We start from the raw sequence: 16,877 nt of genomic DNA on the forward strand, positions 1-16,877 counted from the left end.
TGTCCTTGTATGTTTTCTGTTCAGTCTGGGACACAAACCTCCTGTGCTCATGTCCCTGCAGATGAGAGTTCTCACTTATTCAGTAGCTGAGGACCCAGCGTCCATGGACGAGGGGCTGGTGTCAGGGGCTCCTGACGGTCAGGAGCACAGAAGGGCCAAAGTCTGGCGCAGGGTCCCCTTAGCTCCATGTCATCCGGCTCCCATTCTTCAGTTTCTGCATTTTAATCTGTACCTAGAGTATTCATTCTTGGATGTGTTCATTAATTCATTCTTCATATAGTTAGAAATACCTACGGTGCTACACTCATAGAGAGATAGATGATAGATAGATCGATCGATCGATCTGTATCACATCTACATCAACCAAATTGATATGTCTCTCCTAAAGATGTTCAGTCATTGGGTCATATGAACACCATTATTCCTTGCTCTCAGTGTGGATCTAGACAGGAAGACCAGTTACAAACATGTGAAAAGCTATGGGATGAAGATGACGGGCATGAGGACCAATGGCTGCAGATACATATACATGGATATAGATGTATATGTGTTTTACGCTCATAGATTATAGGTATGGGTTTTTATAACCATGTTTATTTGTAAAATAGCAGATATAATATAAATACATAAGCAGCTGTATATGTACTGATATCTATGGTGTTCTGTCTAGAGAGAGAGAGAGAGGTACAGTCTGTCTGTCCCTCAACAGGAGGGCACTTGAGTCTGTGGCGCGTGGGGGTGGGCAGGGGACAGGAGGGTCTGGACTCAGGCTTTGGGGAATTGGAGGCAGGTCAGGGACGCGTGCCCAGAAGGAGGAGTCTCCATCCTCATCTCACTGTTTGGGGACAAACTCTAGCAATCTGGTGAGGTTTCAAGTAGGGAGAGTTAATCGTTTTATTTCCATTGAAAGGGCAACCTCTGTCCCCACTATATCACAGGCCAGACCTGAGGAAGTCCCTACGTGTGGATTTCTAACCTCCAGGAAAGGAGAGAGCTGGTGGAATTTCCTATGGAGGGAACACACAAACTGGGAAACCATTGACATCTCTTAACCCAGTTTTCATATGAAAAGAAAACAGTAAAAAAAAAAAAGGAAAAAGAAAATATGGACCAATCCTAATTATAAAAATTCATACAAGGGGGGCGCAGCAAGATGGCGGAGGTTTAGGAGACCTAGATTTCGTCTGGTCTCAGGAATTCAGCTGAATAGGGATCAAACCATTCTGAACACCTACAAACTCAACAGGATATCAAAAGAGGAGAGTAGCAACAACTCTCTGAACAGAGAAGCGACCACTTTCTGGAAGGTAGGACGTGCGGAGAAGTGAATCCGAGGCGATATTCGGGAGGATAGACGGCCGGGGGGGGGGGGGGGGCCTCCGCCGGCCGCTTCTGGCAAGTGATAGAGCCGCGGAGCACAAAATCGGAACTCTTAGAAGTCGGCTCCGCTGAGGGATGTCCCTGCAGTGGCTAAGCAGGGGGTGGAATCCTCCCGGAACAGTGTGGTCTCAGGACGCTTGGGGTCACAGAAAGACCGGGGGAGCCTGAGTGCACCAGAGCTCCCAGGGATCGGAGCAGGGAAGCCGGCTGCAGAGACGGAGCTGAGGCGCGGGCTCTCAGCTTGGGGTTGCCATAAACTGTGATCGGTGACACAGTAGGGCCACTACTCCTCCAGCAGGGACCCAACAAGCGGCAGAGCTGGGGAGACTCCCCTTCCTTCCTGGGGAGGAGCGGCACGGGAACGCACCGCAGGGATCTGCTGGGTTTGGAGACTCCACACGGGGTCGGGTGGCAGAGATAGCAACGCTCGGTCACAGGCCGGGTGAGCGCGGAGAGCGGCCAGAGATCGGGGACAAGGGAGTGACTGCTTTTCTCTGTGGGCACACTGAGGAGCGGGGCCCTGAGTTCTCAGCTCCTCCGGGTGGAGATCGGGAGGCCACCATTTTTGCCCTGGTCCTCCAAAGCTGTACGGAGAGCTTGCAGGGAACAAAAGATCCTGAGATCGAACCCGAGCAGCTTGCTTAGCCCGGACCGACAAGGGCGGGGCAATTCAGCCTCCGGCAAAGACATTTGGAAACCACAGCAACAGGCCCCTCCCCCAGAAGATCAGCACGAACAGCCAGCAAACCAAGACCAAGTTTACCGATCAAGGAGAACGGGAGAACTCCAGCGCTAGGGGAATACTGCACATAGAATTCATGGCTTTTTTTTACCATGATTCATTAGTTCATCAAAGTTAATTTTTGTTAACTGTTTTTTTTCTTTTTCCCTTTTTCAACCAACATCCTATCAATCTCTTTTTAAAAAAAAAAACATTTTTTATTTTTCATTTTTAGAGTCATATTTTATCCCTTCATAGTAGTTACCCTTATTTTTCCATATACATATAAGTTGTTCTCTCTTTAAAATTTTGAGATACAGTTTCTTCTAACAGATCAAAATATACCCTAAATCACTAGTGTATGGCTCTGTTCTAGTCTCCTGCCTGATCACATTCTCTCCCTTTTTTCTTTTTTTTTTTTCATCTTCTTTCTTTTTTCAAACAACTTCTTATCTTATCAAGTCCCTTTATAAAATCTTTTATAATTTTCATCTTTACAGTCATCTTCTATCCCTTCATTGTATCAACCCTTATTTTGTACATATATGTCTTTCTTCCTTTAAAATTTTAGGAGGCACTTTTTTCTAACAGACCAAAATACGCCCAAAATCTAGTGTGTGGCACTGATCTATGCACTAGTCTGATCATATTTGATCACATTCTGCTTTTTTTGTATTGTTCTGTTTTTGTGTTTATCTTTTTTTTTCTTTTTCTTTTTTCTTTCTTTCCCTTTCTTTTCCCCTGGTTTCAGGTCTTTTCTGATTTGTATAGAATATATTTGCTGGGGACGTTGTAAACCTGTTTGCATTTTGTTCTCTCATTCATCTATTCTCCTCTGGACAAAATGACAAGACGAAAAAAATCACCTCAGCATAAAGAACAAGAGGTAGTACCGTCAGCCAGGGACCTACTCAATACGGACATTAGTACGATGTCGGACCTAGAGTTCAGAATCATGACTTTAAAGATACTAGCTGGGCTTGAAAAAAGCGTGGAAGTTATTAGAGAAACCCTTTCTGGAGAAATAAAAGAACTAAAATCTAACCAAGTCGAAATCAAAAAGGCTATTGATGAAGTGCAATCAAAAATGGGGGCACTAACTGCTAGGATAAATGAGGCAGAAGAGAGAATCAGTGATATAGAAGACCAAATGATGGAAAATAAAGAGGCTGAGAAAAAGAGAGAGAAACAACTACAGGATCACGAGGGCAGAATTCGAGAGATAAGTGATGTGATAAGACGGAACAACATTAGAATAATTGGGATCCCAGAAGAAGAAGAAAGTGAGAGAGGGGCAGAAGGTATATTGGAGCAAATAATAGCAGAGAACTTCCCTAATGTGAGGAAGGAAACAGGCATCAAAATCCAGGAGGCACAGAGAACCCCTCTCAAAATCAATAATAATAGGTCAACATCCCGACATCTAATAGTAAAACTTACGAGTCTCAGAGACAAAGAGAAAATCCTGACAGCAGCTCGGGAGAAGAGATATGTAACGTACAATGGTAAAAATATTAGATTGGCAACAGACCTATCCACAGAGACCTGGCAGGCCAGAAAGGACTGGCAAGATATCTTCAGAGCACTAAACGAGAAAAATATGCAGCCAAGAATACTATATCCAGCTAGGCTGTCATTGAAAATAGAAGGAGAGATAAAAAGCTTCCAGAACAAACAAAAACGAAAGGAATTTGCAAACACGAAACCAGCCCTCCAAGAAATATTGAAAGGGGTCCTCTAAGCAAAGAGAGAGCCTAAAAGCAGCAAAGATCAGAAAGGAACACAGACAACACACAGTAACAGTCACCCTACAGGCAATACAATGGCACTAAATTCATACGTTTCACTAGTTACCCTGAATGTAAATGGGCTCAATGCCCCAATCAAAAGACACAGGCTATCAGATTGGATTCAAAAACAAGACCCATCAATATGCTGTCTGCAAGAGACTCATTTTAGACCCAAAGACACCCCCAGATTGAAAGTGAGGGGGTGGAAAACCATTTACCATGCTAATGGACACCAAAAGAAAGCTGGGGTGGCAATCCTTATATCAGACACACTAGATTTTAAAACAAAGACTGTAATAAGAGATGAGGAAGGACACTATATCCTACTTAAAGGGTCTATCCAACAAGAAGATCTAACAATTGTAAATATCTATGCCCCGAACATGGGAGCAGCCAATTATATAAGGCAATTAATAACAAAAGCAAAGAAACACAGTGACAACAATACAATAATAGTGGGGGACTTTAACACCCCCCTGACTGAAATGGACAGATCATCTAAGCAAAAGATCAACAAGGAAATAAAGACTTTAAATGACACACTGGACCAAATGCACTTCACAGACATATTCAGAACATTCCATCCCAAAGCAACGGAATACACATTCTTCTCTAGTGCCCATGGAACATGCTCCAGAATTGATCACATCCTAGGTCACAAATCAGGTCTCAACCGGTACCAAAAGATTGGGATCATTCCCTGCATATTTTCAGACCACAGTGCTTTGAAACTAGAACGCAATCACAAGAGGAAAGTCGGAAAGAACTCAAATACATGGAGGCTAAAGAGCATCCTACTAAAGAATGAATGGGTCAACCAGGAAATTAAAGAAGAATTAAAAAAATTCATGGAAACCAATGAAAATGAAAACACAACTGTCCAAAATCTTTGGGATACAGCAAAGGCAGTCCTGAGAGGAAAGTATATAGCAATACAAGCCTTTCTCAAGAAACAAGAAAGGTCTCAAATACACAACCTAACCCTACACCTAAAGGAGCTGGAGAAAGAACAGCAAATAAAGCCTAAACCCAGCAGGAGAAGAGAAATAATGAAGATCAGAGCAGAAATCAAGGAAATAGAAACCAAAAGAACAGTAGAATAGATCAACGAAACTAGGAGCTGGTTCTTTGAAAGAATTAACAAGATTGATAAACCCCTGGCCAGACTGATCAAAAAGAAAAGAGAAATAACCCAAATGAACAAAATCATGAAGGAAAGAGGAGAGATCACAACCAACGCCAAAGAAATACAAACAATTATAAGAACATATTATGAGCAACTCTATGCCAGCAAATTAGATAACCTGGAAGAAATGGGTGCATTCCTAGAGATGTATCAACTACCAAAATTGAACTGGGAAGAAATAGAAAACCTGAACAGACCTATAACCACTAAGGAAATTGAAGCAGTCATCAAAAAATCTCCCAAGAAACAAAAGCCCGGGGCCAGGTGGCCTCCCAGGGGAATTCTATTAGACATTTAAATAAGAATTAATACCTATTCTCCTGAAACTGTTCCAGAAAATAGAAATGGAAGGAAAACTTCCAAATTCATTTTATGAGGCCACCATTACCTTGATCCCAAAACCAGACAAAGACCCCATCAAAAAGGAGAATTACAGACCAATATCCTTGATGAACATGGATGCAAAAATTCTCACCAAAGTACTAGCCAATAGGATCCAACAGTACATTAAAAGGATTATTCACCACGACCAAGTGGGATTTATCCCTGGGCTGCAAGGCTGGTTCAACATCCGCAAATCAATCCACGTGATACAATACATTAACAAAAGAAAGAACAAGAATCATATGATCCTCTCAATAGATGCACAAAAAGCATTTGACAAAGTATAGCATCCTTTCTTGACCAAACTCTTCAGAGTATAGGGATAGAGGGTACATACCTCAATACCATAAAAGCCATCTACGAGAAACCTACAGCGAATATCATTCTCAATGCAGAAAAGCTGAGAGCTTTTCCCCTAAGGTCAGGAACGCGGCAGGGATGTCCACTCTCACCACTGCTATTCCACATAGTATTAGAAGTCCTAGCCACAGCAATCAGACAACAAAAAGAAATCAAAGGCATCCAAATCGGCAAAGAGGAAGTCAAACTCTCACTCTTTGCAGATGATATGATACTGTATGTGGAAAACCCAAAAGACTCCACCCCAAAACTGCTAGAACTCATACAGGAATTCAGTCAAGTAGCAGGCTATAAAATCAATGCACAGAAATCAGTGGCATTCCTATACACCAACAACAAGACAGAAGAGAGACAAATCAAGGAGTCGATCCCATTCACAGTTGCACCCAAAACCATAAGACACCTAGGAATAAATTTAACCAAAGAGGCAAAGGATCTGTACTCAGAAAACTATAAAATACTCGGGAAAGAAATTGAAGAAGACACAAAGAAATGGAAAAACGTTCCATGCTCATGGATTGGGAGAACCAACACTTTGAAGATGTCAATGCTACCTAGAGCAGTCTACACATTCAATGCAATCCCCATCAAAATACCATCCACTTTTTTCAAAGAAATGGAACAAAGAATCCTAAAATCTGTATGGAACCAGAAGAGACCCCGAATAGCCAGAGGAATATGGAAAAAGAAAAGCAAAGCTGGCGGCATCACAATTCCGGACTTCCAGCTCTATTACAAAGCTGTCATCATCAAGACAGTATGGTACTGGCACAAAAACAGACCCATAGATCAATGGAACAGAATCGAGAGCCCAGAAATGGACCCTCAACTCTATGGTCAACTGATCTTTGACAAAGCAGGAAAGAATGTCCAATGGAAAAAAGACAGTCTCTTCAACAAACGGTGCTGGGAAAATTGGACAGCCACATGCAGAAGAATGAAACTGGACCATTTCCTTACACCACACACAAAAATAGACTCCAAATGGTTGAAAGACCTAAACGTGAGACAGGAGTCCATCAAAATCCTAAAGGAGAATACAGGTAGCAACCTCTTCGACCTCAGCCGCAGCAACTTCTTCCTAGAAACATCGCCAAAGGCACGGGAAGCCAGGGCAAAAATGAACTATTGGGATTTCATCAAGATAAAAAGCTTTTACACAGCAAAAGAAACAGTCCACAAAACCAACAGACAACCGACAGAATGGGAGAAAATATTGGCAAATGACATATCAGATAAAGGGCTAGTATCCAAAATCTATAAAGAACTTATCAAACTCAACACCCAAAGAACAAATAATCCAATCAAGAAATGGGCAGAAGACATGAACAGACATTTTTCCAAAGAAGACATCCAAATGGCCAACAGGCACATGAAAAAGTGCTCAACATCGCTCGGCATCAGGGAAATGCAAATCAAACCCTCAATGAGATACCACCTCACACCCGTCAGAATGGCTAAAATTAACAAGTCAGGAAATGACAGATGTTGGCGGGGATGTGGAGAAAGGGGAACCCTCCTACACTGTTGGTGGGAATGCAAGCTGGTGCAACCCCTCTGGAAAACAGTATGGAGGTTCCTCAAACAGTTGAAATTAGAGCTACCATTCGATCCAGCAATTGCACTACTGGGTATTTACAGCAAAGATAAAAATGTGGGGACCCGAAGGGGTACGTGCACCCCAATGTTTATAGCAGCAATGTCCACAATAGCCAAACTGTGGAAAGAGCCAAGATGTCCATCGACAGATGAATGGATAAAGAAGATGTGGTATATATACACAATGGAATATTATGCAGTCATCAAAAGGAATGAGATCTTACCATTTGCAATGACGTGGATGGAACTGGAGGGTGTTATGCTTAGTGAAATAAGTCAATCAGAGAAAGACATGTATCATATGACATCACTGATATGAGGAATTCTTAATCTCAGGAACAAACTGAGGGTTGCTGGAGCGGTCGGGGGTGGGAGGGATGGTGTGGCTGGGTGATAGACATTGGGGAGGGTATGTGCTACGGTGAGTGCTGTGAATTGTGCAAGACTGTTGAATCACAGATCTGTACTTCTGAAACAAATAACGCAACATATTTTTAGAGAAAAGAAAAAGAAGAAGATAGCAGGAGAGGAAGAATGAAGGAGAGTATGTCAGAGGGGGAGAGGAACCAGGAGAGACGATGGACTCTGAAAAACAAACTGAGGGTTCTAGAGGGGAGGAGGGTAGGGGGATGGGTTAGCCTGGTGATGGGTATTAAAGAGGGCACATTCTGCATGGAGCACTGGGTGTTATGAACAAACAATGAATCATGGAACACTACACCAAAACAAATGATGTAATATATGGTGATTAACATAACAATAAAAAATTTAAAAAAATTCATACAAATGGTCAAGGTAATAGTAGCTTCTACAATTCAGAAAATACGAGTGAACAGTAAATGTTATGCAGTTGGGTTAACACCCAAATGTTTGAAATCAGGAAGCCTTTGTAAAGAGCCTCATATGGCTCAAAATCAAAGAGAAAACAGTTGTTCAGGAGACGTACATCTTTCAGGAAAAGATCACATTTTTAATAGAATCCTAATGAAGCAGGAAAATGGGTTGAAATGGATAGGTTCACAGTACTTTCGATATAAAAATAGATTTTTAATGAACTTGTTTAAAATAAATTTGAGGTATAAATCAAGCTGTTTCCCTGACATGAACCTTGTGGCCATTTTCTCCATCCTTTGAAGTGAGAAACACAGGTGTGCATTTTGGAAACGAGAAAGTGAAATTTCCGTGTGTAATTTTGAGCAGAGTATTGAGAAATAGTGGAAAGGAAAAGAGCGTAGTGAGTTCACAGCACATAAAGATACACCCATACTCATAGCTCTCTTAGGCATAGCAAACTATTATTGAGACAACTGACATATATGGTATTAAAGTAAGGAAGAAGTTCATAGAACAGGCTGCAGATTGACACCACTTTTATGAAAAAAGTTCAAAGGCTATGAAGTTCATGTAAGTGATGAATCACTGATTTTTACGCAGGAAATAAGTAAATAAATGAGACTCACTAAAAATGTGCCAAGACTCGGTAGTGCCCAGAAGTTCTTCCCCACAAGGAATGTGTGAATCTGATCTAACCCCGTGCGCACCGGAGAGGGATGACTTGTTTCTGCGTCTGCATCCCTGTCACCTGAGGTCCCTTTGTCATCACGTCTGCAGGTGCTGCTGTAGAAGGTGTGAGAAGCAGGCACAGGGACCCTGGACAAGCGTCCACACACAGTGCACAGTGGACACCCGCTGCACATGGGCTCACGGTGCGGCATGCCTGGGGACTCCCGTGAGCCGGGCACGGCCCCTCCTCAGTCTCAGGTGTGCACCGAGGGGCAGGGAGGCCCCCAGGTGAGCACAGGGGGCAGCAGAGCGGAGCCTGCAGGCGGGGAGGCTTCTCTCCAGGACAGTGTCCTGTGGGGCTGACACCACAGAGCAGATTCTGATATGGAGGGGGCAGGAGGTGAGTGGGAGGCCTCTGTGTACTCACGATCATTCTCACTCCCCCACCCCTCATGCAGCCCCCGCCTCCTGCCTCTGCTGAGACTGCAGTATAGGGGAACCCGGAGGAGGCTGTGGATCTTTCCAGTCTCCCCTGGGATGGACCCTCCTCCGTGGAGCCCCCGTGAGCCCCGCCTTTGCTACTGTGTCGGGCTTTCCTGACACGTGCATTTTGAGCTGACCGAGCTCATACAGGTCAGGGTCAGGGGTCTCTCACCTATGACCAGGAGCTCCAGGCGGTCACTGGGCTGTGACAACACGTAGGGGGAGGTGCTCACTGAGCCGTAGCACCTGTAGGTCCCCCCGTGGGCTGAGGTCACAGGACTCATGGAGAATTCAGCCTGGTGCTGCCCAGCTCGGTGCTTTGATCTAAGACGCAGCGGGGGATTGGCCGCCCCGTCCTTGGACAGAAGGAAAGTGTCCACAGAGCTCGATGACTGACACAGCAGGGTCACATTCTCTCCTGAGGTCACCGTGGGTCCTGGCTGCACTGAGAGGGAGGGTTTGTAGGGGAGCTGTCCTAGAGAGAGGAAGGGCGGGTGAGGGGCTGTCCAGCCCTCGTTCTGAACTGAGTCTGTCTGTGTCCTCTGGGTCTCTCCCTTCTCTGTCTCTGTCTGTCTCTCTCCCTCCCTGGGGACCCCACACCTCTGGTCCCACCACCACCGCCTGGGGCCCCCCTGGCAGGAGCTGTGCAGGGTCTGGGGTCCTGACTGACCTGTGGCATCTCACCTGCGACCAGGATGTCCAGGGGGTCACTGGGGGCCGACCACTCGGAGGAGAGGTTCTGTCCACCATAGCATGTGTACCGGCCGCCGTGGGAGGGTCTCACAGGGTCCAGGTCGAAGTTCGCCCCAGAGAGCCCAGCGTGGGGCTGCCGGCCAAGGCGCCGGGGAGGGTCACCTGCTCCCTCCTTGGACAGAGCGAATCTGTCGTAGCCAACATCAGAGCGACACTGGAGGGTCAGGCTCTGTCCAGAGGTCACGACAGGGCCCTGCTGGCTCAGGAGGGAGGGCTTGCCCGACACACCTGGGAGAGACCAGCCGTGGATTGCAGGGGCTGATTATTCTCCCCAAACCTCCCTTCTCCCGTCCTGACCCCCGGGCCTCACGGTCCATCACCCTCAGTGTCTCTGACCTGTGAGCCCCTGTTGTCCCCCATTCCACCCTCTCGTCTGGGGCTCCCCTGGGAGCAGAGCCCCCATAACCTGTCTGGTGCCTCAAAACATGGATGGGGCCACAATCAGACTCCCTCACCTGAGACCACCAGCTCCAGGGGGTCACTGGGGAGTGACCACACCTGGGGGGTGTTGCTGTAATAACCATAGCATCTGAACGTCCACCTGAGGCTGGGGGTCACAGGGCCCACAGGGAACATGGCCTGGAACCACCCCATGGGGGCTGGCTGGGAGTCCTGTGTCCAGGAGGTCTGGTGTTCTCCTTCCTTCATCAGGACAAAACTGTAGAGTCCCACCCACGAGCCACACTGGAGGGTCACGTTCCCTCCTGAGGTCACAACAGGACTGGGCGTGGCTATGAGTCTGGGTTTGTCGTGCAATCCTAGGGGAGGAGAAGGGGACGGTGTTAAATGGGGCTCAGATCCCCCACATCATCCCCAGGGCTGGGCTGTGACAGGGAGACACCTGAGAGCAGACCCCCTTCCTGAGGGCAGAGCCTGGGGCTGGGACCCTGAGTGGGCTCGCACCTGTCACCACCAGCTCCAGGGGGTCACTGAGCTCTGACCAGCCAGTGGGACTGCGATAGGAACAGAGATATCGTCCTGGTAAATCATCAGTCATGTGTCTCATGGAGAACTTGGCCTTGTTCCCGGCCTCCAGTGTCTTCTGTCTGTCCCAGTACACTGAGTTTCCCTTTTTATATAGGCGGTACTCCTGCGCCTCCAGGCTCCCCTGACACCAGATGGTCACAGGTGTCCTCCAGGGGATCACAGAGCCTGGCTCAGCCCAGATGGTGGGTTTGGGGAGGGTCCCTGGAAGGAAACAGAGGTTGGGCCACAAGACCTCCCCACCCCCAGGTCCCAGCTCTGCCCCCAACCCCCAGACGTCCCCCTCCGTCAGCCCAGAACTGCTGTTCTCCATCCCCTCTGCCTGGTGGGTGACCCCCAGTGAGGAGGTGGGACTGAGACCCCTGGGGACAGACTCACCTGCCTGCACTCGGGTCCTGGGGCCCACACTCAGCCCTGGAAGAGAGTTCCTGTGAGAGGTTTGCCCTGAATCCTGAGAGAACCCCTCCTCCCATGAGCCTCCTGAGTCTGGGTTCCCTGACAGCCCAGGGTCTGGCTGTGGGGTGGGTCTCTCCCAGAATAGGGCGTCCCCTCCCCTCCTCAGATCTCACCGAGACAGAGCATGGCCGTGAGGGCAGGGATCATGGCGTCTCCCATCTCTGGCTCTAGCAGTGCATAGGGAGGGACCTCGGTGCCCACAGGACTGGCAGACACACAGGGTGTGGTCATGCGGAGGCTGATCCTCCTTGTCACGGGGTTGTCACATCAGCAGCCCCACAGGAAGGAGAACAGCCCCTCCCCAGGACCTAGCCTGGCTCTGGTGTCCATGATGGTGCAGCAAGTGGACCCCGAGGCTTCCTGAGATGCCCCATCCAGGTGAGGCGACCAGGGCATGTCCTTCCCTCCAGAGCCTCCCCCACAGGGTCTCCATCCTCAGCACATCCCTGGGGTCCTCACCATGGACGGGGCCCCCAGAGTCCAGAGATGCTGCAGGGGACATGGGTTCCTGCTGTGCTGGGGAGCTCATGTCAGCAGAGACACTTGTGTGACATTTCTGCTTGGCTCGGGTCGAGGTCACGGTGGCAATGAGACCCGAAGAGAAATACACGCAAATGGGGAAGGAAACACAAGGCTTCTCATGGTCCTGCAGTGTAGGTTCTCTTTCTATCACAACCTCCATGAACTTCCCTATTTTTCTCTGGCATTGTTCACCTCCCCCTTCTTGGGAATATCGCTGCGAGTCCCTCCTGGCTCCTCGGTACCCCTTGTTCCTGGGACACAGCCGTTCTCCCCACCCTGGGGGGTCCTGTGTGCAAGCATCAGGGGATATTTATTTGGGCTAGAGCTCTGATTTGTTTTTTTTTTTTAAGATTTATTTATTTATTTTGAGAGAGTGAGAATGAGAGAGAGAGAGTACATGATGGGAGGAGGGTCGGAGGGAGAAGCAGGCTCCTCGCGAGGAGGAAGCCCGATGCGGGAGTCGATCCTGGGACTCCAGGATCATGACCTGAGCCGAAGGCAGTTGCTTAACCAACTGAGCCACCCAGGCACCCTAGGGCTGTGATTTTGAAGGAAAGTGGATCTTCATTGAACTATTCCTGGCTCATCCTTTGCCAGCATCACCTTGGGAGGTAATGTCCTTGCTCTGAGCCTCAGTTCCCATCTGCTGCATATCGTCCTGAACTCACCCCCCCGTGTGATTGTGGGGATTGGGTGTCGAGGTCACGGGAGGGCTGGGGAACTGTGAGTTTCCAGACCAGGGAGGAAGAGCATGGGCTGAGGGTTCACCCCAATGTTTATAGCAGCAATGTCCACAATAGCCAAACTGTGGAAAGAGCCAAGATGTCCATCGACAGATGAATGGATAAAGAAGAGGTGGTATATATACACAATGGAATATTATGCAGCCATCAAAAGGAATGAGATCTTGCCATTTGCAATGACGTGGATGGAACTGGAGGGTGTTATGCTTAGTGAAATAAGTCAATCAGAGAAAGACATGTATCATATTACCTCACTGATATGAGGAATTCTTAATCTCAGGAACAAACTGAGTGTTACTGGAGTGGTTGGGGTTGGGAGGGATGGGGCGGCTGGGTGATAGACATTGGGTCGGGTATGTGCTATGGTGAGCGCTGTGAATTGTGCAAGACTGTTGAATCACAGATCTGTACTTCTGAAACAAATAACGCAACATATTTTAAGAAAAAAGAAAAAGAAGAAGATAGTAGGAGAGGAAGAATGAAGGGGAGTATGTCAGAGGGGGAGAGGAACCATGAGAGATGATGGACTCTGAAAAACAAACTGAGGGTTCTAGAGGGGAGGAGGGTAGGGGGATGAGTTAGCCTGGTGATGGGTATTAAAGAGGGCACATTCTGCATGGAGCACTGGGTGTTATGAACAAACAATGAATCATGGAACACTACATCAAAAACTAATGATGTAATATATGGTGATTAACATAACAATAAAAAATTAAAAAAACTGAAGGTGTACTGTATGGTGACTGACATAATTTAAATAAAATAAAATGAACACAATAATTGAAGGCAAACCTTGAGTGTCAGCTGGTCTTCCAAATGATGTATATGGATTGATCACATGAAGTTCACACCCCTCTCCTGATTCATAAACATGCTTCCACAGGAAAGCAGGGATGCAGACATTACCGTTGCCTCTACTTTCACAGGAGCTGGAGAGGAAGAGTTTCCAGAGGGCTGATCTGGGAAATTGGGGAAGGGTCTACGGGCCCAGCATGATTGTGTGAGTGTGTGTGCACGTGCATGTGCGGGACTGTGGGTGTGTCACAGGAAACTGCCCCAGTCTGGGTGGAGGGAGGCAGAATGGCAGCTGGGGTGGGAGCGACACATCTGGACTCGCCGGGAACAGCCCTGGGTTCAGCTGGAAGAGCAAGCAGTTGACCCCGGGGATGGCGAGGACCAGGGGTGGACTCTGGGAAGGGAAGGGGCAGATGCTGAAGGGAAGTTGCAGAGATGGGTGTGTGCGGGGTGACCTGGAAAAGCAGGTGGCCCTGGAGCACAGATCCCCGGGAAGGTGGTGAATGTGGCTGCGCGGACCAGCTGTGTCCAGGTGTGGGCTGCAGGGTAGGCTGTGGGGTGGACAGGACAGGGGTGAAGGAGCCTGAGTGGTTTCTGCTGGCTGCTGGCTGTGAGGTGTAAGAGACAGGGGTGGAGGGCAAGCTTCTCTCCTCTCCAGCCAAGCTGCCTGCCTGGAGACCCCAACAGCATCCTCCTCAGAGAAGCAGTGAACAAGGGGTGTGGGAGGGAGTGGGTTGAGGTTGTGCAGTATTCCTCTGCCCCCACGGGGAGGATGGTGGGATCCTCTTCCTGGCCCTGCTGGGCAGCTTTTCAGTGTCAGAGCAGTTCCCCTGGCTGACCTGCCCCTTCCCACGGGTAGCAGGACCTCTGGCTCCAACATCTCAGGACACACCATCTTGTTCATTCTGCCCCCTCAGTGCAGATGTCGATGCTGGGTATAGCTCTCCACTCAAACCGTAAAGATGCTATGGGGTTCAGAGGAGAGGGGTCCTCCCCAGAGCTCCTGCTTGAGGACAGTGATGCATATGGAAAATGGGCCAGGAGAGCAAGGAGTCTGCAGATCTTCTCCCACTCAGGATGGTGGCACCCCAATTCGCATGTAAAGTGTAAGTACAATCAAGAGTGTTGAAGTCTCCTCCTGGTTGTGGAGTTCCCCATTTCTTCCCTATTCAAGAAATTAAACACACACACACACACACATATTTTATTCAAGTAGGCTCCTCACCCAACATGGGGCTTGAGCTCAGGACCCCAAGATCAAGACTCACATATGTTACCCTTTGAATCAGCCCCCTAAGCCCCGTCCGTTGAAGCCATTTTTGTCTTTTGCGTGGTGGTTTGCACATTGAGAATTGTCATGTTTTCTTACAGAGGAAACCCCTTTATCAGGCACTGTCCCTCTTTTTCTGTGATACGATTGTTTGCTGTGAAATATATCTCATCTGGTATTCATGTGGCTGTTCAAGCTTTCCTGCATCTTCCCCACTGGAGACTTAGTGCTTTCCCTTCCTGTACTGCAGCTTTTGGAAGTGAGTATTTTCAGTGCCCGTCCATGCGGTGGAGCCCAATTCCCCGCTCTGATGTCCACCTTGTGATATCATCTGATAAGTAAAGTAAACCGGGAGGGGCATTTCCTCAACTGCATGTTGGCAACAAGACGCATCATGGGTGTTCTCCTCCTGGTTTGTGCTTCTCCATCTCGTTGACAGTATTCCAGAAATAGACGTTGGAGTGGTTAGAGATCCACGATGCAGAGCCTAACACCCCCAGATTGTCAATCAAAGATAGTGGGCACGCTTTCTGGAAGCTATCGAAGCAGACATCTGAACGAGACTGAGACACTTCAGCAGGATTCCCTGGCATCAGCTCACCCCTGATGCATGAGCAACATGTACTTACTATCTTATGCCCACATTTTGGGAATAATGAACTGATGATCAGAGCAGGGGCAAGGTTCAGATGGAAATAAGTCTGGACAGATTAGCCAGGCTCACTCTACAGAGCCTTGAATGCGTGACTCAGCAGCAAGGACCATCTCGTGAGAAAGAATTGGAGATCCACGGAGGATTTTCCAAAGCAGAGCAGGACAGTCCATCATGGGTGTGAGAACACCCTCTCTGGGGACAGTGTGGCAGACAGTGTGTGGCTCTGCCCTGTGATTTAGATCTTAGGCTATTGGGAAATTATGCTTTCTGTTAGTGTTTTCAGACAAGAGCTGCTGAGAGAAGACCCCAGTTTTCCTTTTAAGGAACATGGTCAAAAATATGGAAGCAAAAGAGTAAGACATGCGATCTTTGTTTAATTTATGAAATATGAAGGGAAAGGGAAGATGAAAGTACATCCTCTGAAAAACGGGAGATGTGAGAGTTCAAACAGCAGACATATAGACAGAGAGCTGGATGGCAGAATAAGAGTTCCTGGCATCATGCCCCAGATCGTCGAAGTGGACAACCCAAATCAGAGATGACCATGCCCAGTCTCCGTAGTGGCCCCAGGCCCGCACCGATGATCTCCACCTTGGTTCGGCTTACCGGGAATGACAGGTCCTGACTCATTCGAAGCAGTTTTTAATTCCTAACCACACAGCCCATGACACTGAAGTGGCTGTTCAGAGAGCCAGCTTCTTTCCTGGGACGTGGCTCATTGTCTGATCAGACTCAGGTGAGTCTCCGCAGGTAGATAGTGATCCTGTTTGAGGGACCTCAGTGCCATCATGTGCGTAGGTGCTGTGTCAGATCCGAGGTGACGTTGGATGATGCTCAGGATAGAGTGTACACTATGGCTGTTCCATCCCACTTCAGCCCCATCTCACTAAGGTGTCTGCAGAATAGGAGCAGGTTACAGAGAGAAACCTGTTCTTTACCAGGAACAACACAAGGACCCCGAGTCGACAGACTAGCATCATGGAGAACACCACCAGTGCTCCAGATGGTGGTTTCCATCCTGAACAAAACCTTCCACATCACCGTGTTGTTTACCACCTTAGAGATGCCATGGGATTCTTTCCCTTCCTTTATTTATAGGCTTAAACATAACTTCGCCTCCTTAAATAATATATGCTTCTTTTTTGAACTTATGTATAAAATGGAATAACTCCACACACATGGTTCTTAAAATTTCCCTTCTTTTTTTTTTCAGTTTAGTTCCAAAGTGATTTATGCGATTGCTTGGTATTTTAATTTGTGCTTCGTTTGGCCATAAGATATTCCATTACATAC

The 16,877-nt window shown here is 47.7% G+C and overlaps 1 protein-coding gene and 1 long non-coding RNA gene across 3 annotated transcripts in view; one reads left to right on the top strand and one right to left on the bottom strand.

The window, feature by feature from the left end:
* LOC114202058 (leukocyte immunoglobulin-like receptor subfamily A member 6) overlaps positions 1–12,121 on the bottom strand; it is a 13,929-nt gene extending 1,808 nt beyond the window's left edge. Inside the window, exons 1-6 of one of the 2 annotated variants that reach the window (XM_088027876.1) lie at positions 12,059–12,121; positions 11,522–11,557; positions 11,063–11,347; positions 10,615–10,917; positions 10,091–10,387; positions 9,579–9,881 (exon numbers count right to left, since the gene is read on the bottom strand). In XM_088027876.1, coding sequence (XP_087884002.1) covers positions 9,579–9,881; positions 10,091–10,387; positions 10,615–10,917; positions 11,063–11,347; positions 11,522–11,557; positions 12,059–12,101 — 1,267 coding nt within the window. In that variant the 5' untranslated portion in view covers positions 12,102–12,121. Of the gene's footprint in view, positions 1–9,578; positions 9,882–10,090; positions 10,388–10,614; positions 10,918–11,062; positions 11,348–11,521; positions 11,558–11,712; positions 11,805–12,058 lie in introns of those variants that run through there. The other variant, XM_088027877.1, reaches the window with a different exon arrangement.
* LOC148163292 (uncharacterized) lies at positions 11,882–16,774 on the top strand. The gene is made up of 3 exons (XR_015769242.1): positions 11,882–11,977; positions 14,577–14,765; positions 15,031–16,774. It is a non-coding gene; the product is annotated as an uncharacterized LOC148163292 (long non-coding RNA).
* The last annotated feature ends 103 nt before the right edge of the window (positions 16,775–16,877 follow it).

Source organism: Eumetopias jubatus, unplaced genomic scaffold, assembly GCF_037043125.1.
Source record: "Eumetopias jubatus isolate StellerSeaLion01/CBP00866 unplaced genomic scaffold, mEumJub1_p1.0 scaffold_10, whole genome shotgun sequence".
Taxonomy (NCBI): domain Eukaryota; kingdom Metazoa; phylum Chordata; class Mammalia; order Carnivora; family Otariidae; genus Eumetopias; species Eumetopias jubatus.